This window comes from Chiloscyllium punctatum, chromosome 32 (assembly GCF_047496795.1).
Source record: "Chiloscyllium punctatum isolate Juve2018m chromosome 32, sChiPun1.3, whole genome shotgun sequence".
Taxonomy (NCBI): Eukaryota; Metazoa; Chordata; class Chondrichthyes; order Orectolobiformes; family Hemiscylliidae; genus Chiloscyllium; species Chiloscyllium punctatum.
Window position 1 is genome coordinate 42,229,868 of NC_092770.1, and position 15,389 is coordinate 42,245,256.

General features: G+C 43.1%; 1 protein-coding gene across 2 annotated transcripts in view; it reads right to left on the reverse strand.

Annotated features, from left to right (window-relative positions):
• Nucleotides 1-15,389, reverse strand: part of LOC140458103 (synapsin-3-like) — a 268,932-nt gene that overhangs the window by 6,790 nt on the left and 246,753 nt on the right. For both annotated transcript variants that reach the window (XM_072552177.1, XM_072552178.1), the window contains exons 12-13: nucleotides 11,077-11,170; nucleotides 439-745 (exon numbers count right to left, since the gene is read on the reverse strand). In XM_072552177.1, the coding sequence (XP_072408278.1) occupies nucleotides 439-745; nucleotides 11,077-11,170 (401 nt within the window). The remainder of the gene's footprint in view (nucleotides 1-438; nucleotides 746-11,076; nucleotides 11,171-15,389) is intronic.

Consider the following 15,389-nt stretch of genomic DNA (forward strand, 5'->3'; position numbering starts at 1 on the left):
ATCTGGAAATCTCTATTAGCAATAGCTTTGACAATAAAAGATATTAAAAACAATGGAAGCCAATATTTTGGCAGTCCCATGGTTTGATGATGCCTTAGCTTGGTACACCTGTGATACTGACAGGCACTATACTATTTAAATACTTCACACCATGCCACACTACCTCTAATATGGTATATCATTGAGTAGGAACTGGACTGGTTAATACTACTTCATCCCCATACACTCAACAGGGAACGCAATGCAAGGAGAGGTGTGTTGGACAAGAGAACTTTTCTTGCATGATTCAGTTGCCTTTTAGCTGTATTGAGAGAAAACAGCAAGGGGGTTAGCTACCAACTTGTCTGGGAAAGAACATGGGAGGGATAAGAGAGGAAAATACTATTTAAGAAATTGAAATATTTACCTTTTGTAAAACTGCCCATTTGGGCTACTTACTTGAGCAGTGGCTGTGGTGCTGTGCTCTGTTGCTGCAGGTTTCCTCCCCCAGACCTTGGTTGTGAGAGGGCTTGGCCTGGTGCTGGAGGCCTCGATGGCTGTGCAGAGAAAGCTCCAGGCTTGTAAGATTGGTTAGGAGAGGTGCCTGCAGATTTGACCTGTTTTGGAGAACCTGACCCTGGAGATTTCTCTTGCTGATTTGTGCTGGACTGAGGACTCTGAGGTTGCTGGCCTGGTGGAGAAGGCCTTTGATGAGGCACTGTGTTGGAACGCTGAATCTGAGGACTTTGGGGTTGTCGTGGGCTTCCTGCATTTAAGAAAAAAAAATGCAAGTTTCACAAAATCTGATTTCTTTCTCTTATCCCTCTTGCAGTACTTCCTCCTAAGCGACCTTCTACAAGCCTTGTGTGGCCTAGAGTGATGCATCCTCAGGCATTTTGAAACCTTCTGCTTAAAGAGTTCTCAGGCAATATTACATCAACAGTTCATCGGGTTTCATTTATCATGAGAAAAATAGTCCATAATAAAAAGGTCAGGAACACACCTTCCCTGGAGTTAAGGCAGAAATGAACTTTGATATTGCATCAGGCTCTGAACAACTTGTATGATTTCTGCACATGTAGAGTTCAGGACAACTTAAGTTATGGGCAATTAATCCAATAATAAAAAAAAACTTGAACTGAAGCCAGTTCTATAAGCCTCTTTTGATTGTGTGAAGTACTGATCAATGTTTAGGAAGGGACCCAATGATATTTTTTCCAGCAGATTTCTTAGGGGAATGGGGTCTATATGTCTTGTCTTTGTGGCACAGACATTGCATGACCAGGCCAGCTGCTCCACAGCCTCTGCACTGAGAGGCACAGAACAGATTGGATTAGGTTGCTGGTTGGTTTTCTTTCCTGCTCGGCAATTAGCACTGCTTCCGCCTGCCTTGATAGTCCTAAAGATCAGCTGCTTAGCAGTGAAGGAGAGGGATATGCCAGGCACAGCAAGCGCCATAAGTCATTTTTATCTGTCAACCTGGTGAAGCTACAAAGTGGGACCTACTTGTATGCAAGTACAGGGGCAGACAGGGCTAAGCTATCACACAACCAACAGATCAGATGTAAGCTCTGCTTCATCCAGTCAGGAATGGTAGTGAATAATTAAGTAACTCACTGTAGGTAAAGACAGCTATCCCCAGCCCTCGATGATAGGGGTGTGGGGTCCAACATATCAAGACAAGGCACAACAATGAAGCATTTCCATCCATCAGAAATGCCAAATGGGTGAATCATCTCGGCCTCCGCCAGAGGATCCAAACATCACAGTTATAGGTCTTCCACCATTTGGTTCACTGTATGTGATATCAAGAAATGGCTGAATGCACTGTATATTGGAAAAGTGATAGGCCCTAACAACAATTAGGCATTTACACTGAAGATGTGCTTCAGAACTAATTGTGGCATGCTGTTCCGGTACAGGTACAACACACAGAAAATTTTCTAGTACATCCTGTGCACAAAATGGACAAATCCAACTTGACAAATATATCGATGGCAGGGATCATCAACAGTGCTGTCAAGACAGCCTTACGCAGGAATAATCTGCTCACTGATGTTTAGTTTGGGTTCTGCCAGGGCCACCTGGCCCCAGATTTCATTACAGGCTTGATCCAAACATGGACAAATGAGATGGTGCAAGAGTGACTATCCTTGGCAAAGGCAGCACTTGACAGAGTAAACCATCAAGGCACAATTCTCTACTGCTTGGACTGACATCTAGCGCAATGTAAGATGGAAGAGATCTATCATTCGGACCTAACCACCTTCAACTGCTTCAATAATATCTTTCCTCTATCACTGGGCCAGAAGTGGATTGTTCACAAATGGTTCCATAATGTTCTGGACCATTTGTGACAACTCAGATACTGAAGTTCAGATGCAACAAGACATGGAGCACATCCAGGTTTGGGCTGGTAAGTGACAAATAACATTTGTATTACAATAAGGGATAATCTATCACCTCTTGATATTCAATAGTTTTACCATTGCTGAACACCCTACTATCAACATCTTGGGGTTTACAACAGTACAGAAACTAAGCTGGACAGGCCATTTGAATACTGTTGCAAGTAACTCACCTCCTGTCTCCCCAGTTCCTGTCTACCATCTACAATACGCAACTCAGCAGGGTGGCGGAATACTCCCCACTTGTCTGGATGACTGTAGCTTCAAAAACAGTAATCATGGCTGACATTATCAGGGATAAAGCAGCCCATTGATGCCCTATCCAATATCTTCAGCATTCATTCTCTTCAATACTGGTGTACAGTGACAGGTGCACTGTAATAATTCACCAAGGCTCCTGCAATAGAAGCTTGCAGATCTGCAAACACTGCCAGCTAGAAGGACAAGGGCAGCAGATAAGTGAGAACATAATCATCCGCAAGCTCCCCTCCAAGATGCACACCATTCTAAGAGCAGGCATACTGGACTCAGTGTTAACTCTGTTCCTCCACAGATGCTGCCAAACCTACTGAGTTTCTCCAGCTGTTTATATCTTGGCTTATAACCGTATCAGTGTTCCATCACTGTTCCTGGTTCAAAATCCTGGAATTCCCATCCTAACAGCATTATGGGTGAACCTATACTGCAAAGACTAGTGGTTCAACAGTACAACTCATCGCCACCTACTCCAGGGTAATTAGGGATGGGCAATAAATATCAGCCTTTCCAACACACACAATCCTATGAATGAATTGTTAAACAAAGATTAAGGGAATCTGTATTAATGGCAATATTTGTCTCAACATAACCTTAATTGTATTTCTCAGTTTCTATAAAAAATAATTCATTAAGTTGTAATTTTGCTTGCTGAGCTACTTGAGCTGCTGGATTTGTTCTCAGATGTTTCGTCGCCATGCTAGGTAACATCATCAGTGAGCCTCCGGTAAAGGGCTGGTGTTCTATCCCACTTGCTATTTATGTGTCTTGGTCTGTAGTGGTGGGTGATATCACTTCTGGTTCTTTTTCTCTGAGGTTGGTAAATGGGGTCCAAATTGGTATGTTTGTCAATGGTGTTCTAGTTTGAATACCAGGCCTCTAGGAATTCCTATGCATGTCTTTGTTTAGCCTGTCCAAGAATGGATGTATTATCCCAGTTGAACTGGTGTCCCTCTCGGTCTGTGTGTATGGATATTAGTGATAGTTGGTCATGTCTTTAGGGGCTAGTTGGTGGTCATGTATCCTAGTGACTAGTTTCCTGGCCGACTATCCAATGTGTTGTTTGTTGTAGTCTTTGCAGGATATTTTGTATATGATATTCATTCTGCTGGTTGTTAAGGGGTCCTTTAAATTCACCAGGAGCTGTTTCAGTGTGATGGTAGGCTCGTGGGCTACCATGATGCCTATGGCTGGAGTAAGCTGGTCGTCAGCTCAGATATGTCTTTAATGTATGGCAGGGTGGCTAAATTAGATGTTTGTTTGCGTTATAGTTCCTTTGCCAGGCTGTATGTCGGTGTACCGGGAAGTGAGACTATGCATCTGAGAGAGGGGTGGGGGCACTTGTTTATGTAGCTTTGGTAATCTGTAGAAATAAGGGGTGTTAGATCCTTCAGGTTTCATTCTTTGGTTGTCTGTCTTGTTAATTTCAACTGTCTTGTGAAGTTTCCTCAATGTCACTGCAATACAGTTTTCTATCTGTGGAGTCGGGTTCCTCGCCACCTGTTGGTAGGTGTCATTATCTGTGAGTATAATGTTTGCTTTTCCAACGTATTGTGTTCTGTTCAGGATGACAGCCATGCACCCTTTGTCTGCCTGTAGGATTACAATATTTCTGTCTTTTCTAAGTCCTTCAAGGGCTTTCCTTCCCAGTGTGTTGAGGGTGTTCCCTTCTTTCTTTCTGCTTAGTGTTGGTGCTACTATATGTCGGATAGCTGCTGGATTTCCTCTGTAAGTCCATTGTCTTTCAGGTGGATTCCAGTGCTGCTAGGAAATCCTTTCTGTCTGTGCCCCTGTGGTTGAAGTTCATCCCTTGTATTAGGAGGCTTAACTCATTCTTTAGGTAGCTGCTGTATCTGCTCACCTTACTCAAAATATGGAGACACTGAAATTAAGATTATTTAAACCAGGTTCCTTTAAAAACATTGGGTCTGATTTTCTGTATTTTCCTCTCCCTCAAAGCATTAACATTGATTATGGAACCTGCAATGGTTCCTACTGTTTGGAAGATTCCAGTTCTGCAGCAGGGTATTTCTGTACCACATCTTTCCCTGAACCGTAAAAAGGAATTCTTTGGACAATATTATTACTCTTGTCAATAAAAATGGGGAGGAGAACAAGTTCAACTGCACAGACATTCAATTTTCTTTATCCCAGCACCTATCATTCATAGCCCCTCAAATATAAGTAATCCCTTCAAAAGCTGCCTCCATTTCATCAGAGATGCTTTCATTAAGCTACACCACCTGCTGCAGGCTGAGTTGTAGATAGTTTCTAATACACAGGCAGTCTCCTGTTGCTGAGAAAATTGTCACAGCTTTTTCTAAGCTAGATTCAATTTTCTGATATGTAAAACCAGGGAAAAGTAGTAGAGCTGTATCTCAAACCTCATGATAATCTTTGATGTCTACTAAAATGGGGTGAGCTCTGCCAGTCAAAGAGAGTCATACAGCACGAAAACAGACCCTTCGATGCAACTCCTCCATGCCGGCCAGGTTTCCTAAACTGAACTAGTCCCATTTGTCTGCATTTGGTCCATATGCCTCTAAACCTTACCTATTCATGCACCAGTCCAAATGTATTTTAAATGTTGTAATTGTACCCACCTCTACCATTCCTCTGACGGCTCATTCCATACTCGCATCACCTTCTGTGTGAAAACATTGCCCCTCAGATCCTTTTTAAATTTTTTCCCTCTCACAGTGAGGCAAGGAATAGAGAGAGAGTGCAGTTGAACACGTGGCTGCAAGGATGGTGTAGGAGGGAGGGCTTCAGGTATTCGGACAACTGGACTGCATTCTGGGGAAGGTGGGACCTGTACAAGCAGGAGGGGTTGCACCTGAACCAGAAGGGCACCAATATCCTGGGAGGTAGGTTTGCTAGCACTCTTCGGGGGGGGGGGGTTTAAAACTAATTTGGCAGGGGAATGGGATCCCGACTTGTAGTCCAGCAAGTAGGTTAGCTGTTTTTCAGGATGCCCAAGAATGTAGGGAGGCTGTGGAGAAGGTAGCACTGACAGGGAATACTTGCAGACACAGAGATGGGTTCAAGTGTGTATACTTCAACGCAAGGAGTATCAGAAATAAGGTGGGTGAACTTAAGGCGTGGATCGGTACTTGGGACTACGATGTTGTGGCCATCACGGAAACGTGGATAGAAAAGGGACAGGAATGGTTGTTGGAGGTTCCTGGTTACAGATGTTTCAGTAAGATTGGGGGATGTGGTAAAAAGTAGGGGTGGTGGCGTTGCTAATTAGAAATGGTATAACGGCTGCAGAAAGGCAGTTCGAGGGGGATCTGCCTTTGGAGGTAGTATGGGCTGAAGTCAGAAATAGGAAAGGAGTAGTCACCTTGTTGGGTGTTTATTATAGGCCCCCCAATAGCAGCAGAGATGTGGAGAAACAGATTGGGAAACAGATTTTGGAAAGGTGCAGAAGCCACAGGGTAGTAGTCATGGGCGATTTCAACTTCCCAAATATTGATTGGAAGCTCTTTAGATAAAGTAGATTGGACGGGGCGGTGTTTGTGCAGTGTGTCCAGGAAGCTTTTCTAACAGTATATAGATCGTCCGACCAGAGGGGAGGCCATATTGGATTTGGTACTTGGTAACGAACCGGGACAAGTGATGGGCTTGTTAGTGGGTAAGCATTTTGGTGATGGTGACCACAATTTTGTGACTTTCACCTTGGTTATGGAGAGAGATAGATGCGTGCAACAGAGCAGGTTTTACAATTGGGAGAAGGGTAAATATGATGCTGCAAGACAGGATCTGAGGAGCATAAATTGGGAGCACAGGCTGTCAGGGAAGGATGTAGTTGAAATGTGGAACTTTTTCAAGGAACAGATACGACGTGTCCTTGATATGTATGTACCTGTCAGGCAGGAAAGAGATGGTCGTGTGAAGGAACCTTGGTTGACGAGGGAGGTTGAATGTCTTGTAAGGAGGCTTACATAAGGTTGAGGAAACAAGGTTCAGACAGAGCGTTGGAAGGATATAGGATAGCCAGGAGGGAGCTGAAGAAAGGGATTAGGAGAGCTAAGAGAGGGCATGAAAAATCTTTGGCGGGTAGGATCAAAGATAACCCCAAGGCCTTTTGTGCGTATGCAAGAAACATGAGAATGATGAGAATGAGGATATGTCTGATCAAGGACAGTAGTGGGAGACCTGTGTATTGAGTCGGAAGAGATAGGAGAGGTCTTGAATGAGTACTTTTCTTCAGTATTTACAAATGAGAGGGACCGTATTGTTGAAGAGAGTATGAAATGGACTGGTAAGCTAGAGGAGATACTTGTTAGGAAGGAAGATGTGTTGGGCATTTTGAAAAACTTGAGGATAGACAAGTCCTCCGGGCCTGACAGGATATATCCTAGGATTATGTGGGAAGCAAGAGAGGAAATTGCAGAACCGTTGGCAATGATCTTTTCGTCTTCACTGTCAATGGGGGTGGTGCCAGGGGACTGGAGAGTGGCGAATGTTGTGCCCCTGTTCAAAAAAGGGAATAGGGATAACCCCAGGAATTACAGGCCAGTTAATCTTACTTCGGTGGTAGGCAAAGTAATGGAAAGGATACTGAGGGATAGGATTTATGAGTATCTGGAAAGACACTGCTTGATTAGGGACAGCCAGCACGGATTTGTGAGGGGTAGGTCTTGCCTTACAAGTCTTATTGAATTCTTTGAGGAGGTGACCAAGCATGTGGATGAGGGTAGAGCGGTGGATGTAGTGTACATGGATTTTAGTAAGGCATTTGATAAGGTTCCCCATGGTAGGCTTATGCGGAAAGTAAGGAGGCATGGGACAGTGGCAAGTTTGGCCAGTTGGATAGAGAACTGGCTAACCGGTCGAAGTCAGAGAGTGGTGGTAGATGGTAAATATTCAGCCTGGAGCCCAGTTACAAGTGGAGTTCCGCAGGGATCAGTTCTGGGTCCTCTGCTGTTTGTAATTTTTATTAATGACTTGGAAGAGGGAGTCGAAGGGTGGGTCAGTAAATTTGCAGACTATACGAAGATTGGTGGAGTTGTGGATAGTGAGGAGGGCTGTTGTTGGCTGCAAAGGGACTTAGATATGATGCAGAGCTGGGCTAAGGAATGGCAGATGGAATTCAACCCTGTCAAGTGTGAGTTTGCCCATTTTGGAAGGACAAATAAGAATGCGGAATACAGGGTTAACGGTAGGGTTCTTAGTAAGGTGGAGGAGCAGAGGGATCTTGGGGTCTATGTTCATAGATCTTTGAAAGTTACCACTCAGGTGGATAGAGCTTGTAAGAAGGCCTATGGCGTATTAGCGTTCATTAGCAGAGGGATTGAATTCAAGAGTCGTGAAGTGATGTTGCAGCTGTGTAGGACCTTGGTTAGGCCACATTTGGAGTACTGTGTGCAGTTCTGGTCGCCTCATTTTAGGAAAGATGTGGAAGCTTTAGAGACGGTGCAGAGGAGATTTACCAGGATGTTGCCTGGAATGGAGAATAGGTCGTACGAGGATAGGTTGAGAGTGCTAGGCCTTTTCTCATTGGAACGGCGAAGGATGAGGGGTGACTTGATAGAGGTTTATAAGATGATCAGGGGAATAGATAGAGTAGACAGTCAGAGACTTTTTCCACAGGTACAACAGAGTGTTACAAGGGGACATAAATTTAAGGTGAAGGGTGGAAGGTGTAGGTGGGATGTCAGGGGTAGGTTCTTTACCTACCATGGAATGCGCTGCCTGTGGGAGTGGCAAAGTCAGAATCATTGGTGACCTTTAAACGGCAATTGGATAGGTACATGGATAGGTGCTTAAGCTAGGACAAATGTTTGGCACAACATCGTGGGCCGAAAGGCCTGTTCTGTGCTGTATTGTTCTATGTTCACCTTAAACTTATGCCCTCTAGTTTTGGACTCCTCTATCCTTGGAGAAAAGACCTTAACTTTTCACCTTATCTATGTCCCTCATTATTTTATAAACATAAAAGTCACAGCCCATCCATTCTCTCCCTATTACTCAAAGCCTCCAGTCCCAGCAACATTCTTGTAAAGTTTTTCTGAACTCTTTCTCATTCAACAACATCCTTCCTATAGCAGGCAACCAGAATTATACACAGTATTCTAAAAGTTGCTTCACCAATGTCCTGTATAGCCACAAAAAAAGTCCCAACGTCTATACATGATGCTATGATCAATAAAGGCAAGCATGCAAAACGCCACCATCACTATCCTATTTATCTGCGCTTTCATTTTCAAGGAACTGTGAACCTGCACTCACAGGTCCCTTGGTTGAACAACACTCCACCCCACTCCCAGTGCCCTCCCATTAACTGTATAAGTCTTGTCCTGATTTGCCTTACCAAAATGCAACACCTCATATTTATCTCAAACTGCATCTGCCACTTCTCAGCCCATTGATCAACATTTCATTGCACTCTTAGTTAACATTCTTCACAGTCCACTATACCACCAATTTTGGTGTCTTCCACAGACCTACTCACCATATCTTCTCATCCAATTTGTTGATATAAATGACAAACAACAGTGGACCCAGACCCAATCCTGTGTGACACTGCTGGTCACAGGCCTCCAGTCCAAATAACAACCCTCTCCCACCACCCCATTTTACCATCAAGCCAATTTTGTATCCAACTGGCTCCCGCTCCCAATCCCCACAACCCCCCCCCCCCCACCCCCGCCATGATCCCATGTGATTTAACCTTACTAACCAGGCTAACCGATCTTGACTTTTGAAAGATCACGTCTTTCCATTCCATGCATCCTCAGGTTTCACTGAAGCAGAAACATTGACTTTTATTGGAATGATCATACATGATAAAGTACCATGCTTAACTCTTAATAAATCTTTTTTGCCATATATCAACCTTGTGGCAGAAGATGTTTGCATTGAATTATTTACAAAACCCCTATCACATCTGGGCTGGATTTATAGGGGCTGCCAAGGTCAGCAATGAGGTGGATTGAGTCTGAAATTACCGCCACGCCTATGTCCAACCTGTTCCCAACATCTATTGTTGTGGCTGAGGTGGATTTGGGACAGCCTCAATTATAGCCTTGTTAATAGAGGCCAACTGAACTTTTCCCACCAGCTACTCTGCTTTCCTGAGTCAGGTTCACCCTGTAGAGACCCAACCCTTAACACTACATAACCCTAACTGTGATGGCCTGATAGCCATCTCCTGCCCTGAAGGCCTCTGATTTGCAATCAGCTTAGAGAGTCTGTCCACCATCCTAATTGGACTGGGAACCCAACTCCATGTTAAAGTATCAGCAAGTGACTGTTTTCTTCCGCCCCACGGCAAGTTCAGGACCCAAAAATGCTTTTGGCCCCTGGTTCTCAACTACAAAGCGAAAATTCAGCCCTCTGCCTATGCCCTGCATTCTTCAACACAGCATCCAGTTGAAGGGATAAGAGAGAGCAATGTTGTCCATTTGTGTTTTTATTCACTTGTGGGATGTGGGTGTCACTGGCTGGCCAGCATTGATTCCCTGTCCCTAGTTGCCCTTGAGAAGGTGGTGGTGAGCTGTCTTCTTGAACCACTGCAGTCCACGTGCTATAGGTTGACCTTCAACGCCATTAAAGAGAGAGTTCCAGGATATTGACTCATCATCAAGGAAGGAACGGTGATGTTTTTCCAATTCAGGATGGTGAGTGGCTTGGAGGGGAACTTGCAGGTGGTGGTGTTGCCATGTGTCTGCAGCTCTTGTCCTTCTATGTGGGTTTGGAAGGATCTTTGCTGAATTTCTGCAGTGCACTTTGTAGGTAGTACACACTGCTGCTGCTGAGCATCAGTGGTGGAGGGAGTGAATGCTTGTGGATGTGGTGTAAATCAAGCAGGCTGCTTTGTCCTGGATCGTGTCAAGTTTCTTGAGTGTTGCTGAAACTACACCCTTCCAGTTAAGTGGGGAGTATTCCACCCGACCTCTGACGTATGACTTGTAGACGGTGAACAGGCTTTGAAGAGTCAGGATTTGACTCCCCATTATGTTTCCATTGGGTCACTAGACATTTATCTCCCCCACCGTTGCTAATTCTCTCATTTTGTTTCTTGGAAAGGATTTTCGTTCAAATTATACTATGAAAATGAAGGTGAATTACTACATAAGCTCCATATTAAAGACAAGTATTAAAATCAGATTAGGCAGATTTCTGAAATGTTCTACTTGATACAATGATGATGATCAATTGACTAATCTCTGAACTGAGGCTATGCTGGCCATAGGTCTTTTTGAAAACAATGGTAAGCTTATAGCTGAGTGAAGGATCATTAACTGTTTAATTTTACAAAACAGTTCAACTGACAATCATGACTATTTTGCAAGGAGAAAGGTCTGGGGCATTCCATCATGCTCCCTTATTTCACCTGTTGATAAATATATATTAAAGACATGTGTTTAGTTCCATATATGAATTGCTGGCCAAGTCCCTAAGTACTTGCTAAGGTAATACACACCTTGAGGTGCTGGCCGGGCTTGGCCTGACTGGCCCCACTGGGAAGTGGCTCCTGGCACAGGATGCGCTTGTGTTTTTGTTGACTGAGGCTGGACCTGTCGATATAAAGAGATTAAGGTGAATGTAGGGATATTTGCAGGAGCTGTGCAATAGACTTAATTGTCATTAGGACCGTACATCACTTCCTGGAGACTAAAAACTCCTAATTAGTTCAACAGAAATCAACTGAACCCTGAGGAAGACATCTGTAAAATACAACCTATTGGATGTTGAAAATTTAAACTCACAATGCACTGTGCACATAAATTGATCCAGGCAAGAAAAGTGATTTTTAGGAATAGTTCTAGGAACTGAAAAAGAGAAATATTGCTCGGTTATTTTGGAGAATAACATTTTCAAGATCACAGGAGACTCAGGACAATATTGATTTAAGGGAAGAAAGCTGGTCTTTGATTCCTGCATTCCTCCTTAGTAAATCATTGAATTGTGACGGAATGCACATTTTAAAACATGAATTTACGATATTGCAGATCACCTCAGGTCATTGGAAATTTGATGTAGCTGGACAAAATAGTTGTTTTTTGTGATCAGTGAAGCTACAAATCCTGCTTTCTTGTTCTACTATTAAGGTAGAAAAATATAAAGCATTTAAAAAAACTTCTAAGAGAAAATGAATTCACAGCTTGAAAATTGGAAGAGATTGGAGGAACATAGGGATGGTGATGTCATGCAGCTGAAAATGTGTTGCTGGAAAAGCACAGCAGGTCAGGCAGCATCCAAGGAGCAGGAGAATCGATGTTTCGGGCATGAGCCCTTCTTCAGGAATGAGGAACGTTCCTCATTCCTGAAGAAGGGCTCATGCCCGAAACGTCGATTCTCCTGCTCCTTGGATGCTGCCTGACCTGCTGCGCTTTTCCAGCGACACATTTTCAGCTCTGATCTCCAGCATCTGCAGTCCTCACTTTCTCCTAGATGTCATGCAGCAACTTGTATACAAATCAACAGGTTTAAATTTGAGACTTAAGAAACAGGAGCCATTGTAGGTCAACAAGGGCAGGGCGGAATGGCTGAGCAGGATTTAACACTGGAAAACAAACAAAAAAAGCATTGAATCATTACAGAGTGTAGTCATTGTAATGAGATCAGCCAGGTAGACCTTACAGAATATGAATTCCTTAACTGGAACCAGATTAACAGCCCCAATCAGGGAGCCCTGGCTGATAGATAAGAATCAGAGTTTCAGACATCCTATACACTCTGGGACCTGGCTTTGAGGGAGCTGGATCAGTGTTAAGGACTCTTCGTGTGTAAATAAAGGGTGACTTGGTGGCGTTATTACACAGAGTTGATGAGTGTATACAGTGTGGAGAATGAGTGGTCAACCAGAACAGCATCAGAGTAATCAGATCTAGGAGTGAGAAAAGCATGAATGAGTGTTCAACAACAGACAAGCTTATTGTTAGAATTGAAGACAGCCATGCTACAGTGGTGGAAGTAATTTATTTTTATTATTAAAAGAGTCAGTATTGGAAACTCAGTTCAGTACCATAGACAGTGAAGAGGGAGAGGAATGAGGTTCGTGGTGTGGGAATAGCCAGTGGGGCTGAAGACAATGGCTGCAATCTTTGCAGTGCTTTTCTACAGGAACTGTCAGCTCATCCAAAGCTAGATATTGGCATTGAAAATGTCGAGAGGTGATGGAGAGTTAGAGCTGGGTGGCATTAGCTAACCCAATGTCTGTGAATGTTTTTTGCTAAGGTGTACTAATTCAAAGCAAAAGGAACCTGTAGTGAGTAATTAATTTGGAAACCTCAAAGACGATGATAGAACAGAAGAAGGAGACACCATTGCTAAATGAGCATTGGCTTAAGCTCATTTTAGAGAGCTGCCTCTTTGATTTCCAACCCACTTCTAAATCTGTGAAGACCATCTCTTCTTGCCATTAGGATGCTCCTTTTAAACTTTCAACATAGGCAGTGACATTTCTCCACCCTTCAGGATCTCTGCCTGTATTCCTGATGAAGAGCTTTTGCCTGAAACGTTTATTTTACTGCTCCTTGGATGCTGCCTGAACTGCTGTGCTTTTCCAGCACCACTCTAATCTAGATATAGGCAGTGACATTTACCTCACCTTCATGATGGATGGGAGGTTAAACTACCAAATATATCCTAAGCTGCTAACCACTACCATATTTACAGTGATGCATTTGAGGCATCTAAGTGTCCCATATTTGGAAGAGAAATTGGGAGTATGAGTTAAAATTATTTGCTTCTATTCAGAGTTTCACAGGGCTTGGAAAGACAAAAGTCAATGGAGGTTGGTAGCTAACAACTTGATAAGTGGGTGATATAGGAGTCCTTGCAGGCTCCGAGCCATAAGATTCCTTTGTTTAGCCACACTCCCTACTGCTAACCATCGCCTCTCTGTTGCTTCTCTGAACTGCCAACTTCTGCCATCCCACCAACACTGATTACCACTTTTGCCTTGTCACTATCTCCCTTGCTCATGCCACCAAACCTTTCTTGGTTCTTTGTTATATCTCCAACCACAAGGCACTCACACACCTCTCACCTTAATGTTTTCTTCCCCCATTCTTCCCATTGTCACAGTGGTCAATCTCCCCTGCACCATCAAACCTAATTTCTAGGGTTATCCTCCAAGTGTCCCTGGTTGAGGATGCTTGTCAACAAAAACAAAATTCTATAGATACTGGAAATCTGAAACAGAAACACAATGTTTTGGGCAAACTTGTCAGGTCTAGCAGCATTAGTGAAGAGAGAAACGAGTTCATTTTTCAAGTCCAGTAGAATCTTCCTTTATAACCAAATTTTCAAACAGCATTTTGTTTTTATTATCGGACTTAAGAGTCATACAACATAGAATAGACCCTTTGGTCCAATCAATCCATGCTGAATATAATCTCAAACTAAAGTAGTCCCACCCTCCTGCTCCTGGCCCATATCCCTCTAAATCTTTTGTATTCACATACTTATCCAAATGTCTTTTAAACATTGTAACTGTAGCCAAATCCACCACTTTCACAGGAAGATCGTTTCACATGCAAACTACTTTCTGTGTAAACCATTTGCCCCTTGTGTCTTTTTTAAAATCTCTCCTCTCATCTTAAAAATGTGCTCCATAGTCTTGACATCCCCCATCCTAGGGAAAGACAACAATCTTTAACTCTATCTATACCGCTCATTATTTTATAAACTTCTACAAAGGTCACCTTTCAATTTCTATGTTCCAGTGGAAAAAAAAGTCCCAGCCTATCCAGCCTTTCTTTATAACTCCAACCTTCCATACCCAGCAACATCCTGGTAAACCTCTCCAGCTTAATAATATCCTTATTATCAGAACTGGACACAGCCTTCCAGAACAGGCCTCAGCACTTTTTGTCATTCTGTGGTCTCCAGGTTACTAGCAAAGCTGTCTGTTGGGTGATCTGCTGCTAATGGCTTGAGCAACAGCAATTCATAGCCTTCTGCATTTAACACTGTGTTCAACAATTTCAGTCCTTAATCTCTGCTCCTTCTTTAGTTTCTGGTTCAAGTACTGGCCTTAATTTTATTTTTCTACTTGCAAGAAAGCATTAGGCTTTTTAAGGTCTGTATGTTCAGGACAGTGTTTAGGCTAAAATAGAGGAATGAAGTGGGTTGTATGTCTTGTTCTGAATTCTGCTGACAGTCAGCCTGGGTTAGTGTGGTTACAGATTATTTTTACTGGGAAGTACAAACTTCAGCCCTGTAGACAATTGCAAAAACATGTGTGTGGACAGTGAATAGACTGTTAATCTGCAAAGTCCAAGGAAGCTGTTAAGAATGTCAGGTTTGTAAATGTTCATACTTTGAACTTTCCAGTTGTTTTCAAGATAGAAAGAAGATGGGAGTCTAAAAGATAGCAGATTAATATTTCTATTGGATACAAGACCAATGGGATTCTTGATGCTATGGAGTGGTTTTGGGTGAATTAGGTCAGAATCCTAAGGAAGTAGAATTGGTTTACAGGTTTTTTTTCTTGGAATATTATCAAATCTCACACCACAGTCTGCTAGAATCCAACAGCGAGAGGATGAGCTGAGAGATAAAGACAGCCAGTGCCCATAGTTTACGGTGCACGAATGTGGGTGTGAGCTCACACTTGATTCGAAGAAATTCAGTTTGTGAAAATTTAAACAAGACTTGAAGAATCATCTAGCTAGTGGGTAATCTCCAGGATAACGATAACTATAAAAGTTCAGGATTAGAGATTATCCGACTGGAAAAGTCCTTCATGCTTGGATCAATTTGGATTAAGCATTGCTTCAGACTGGT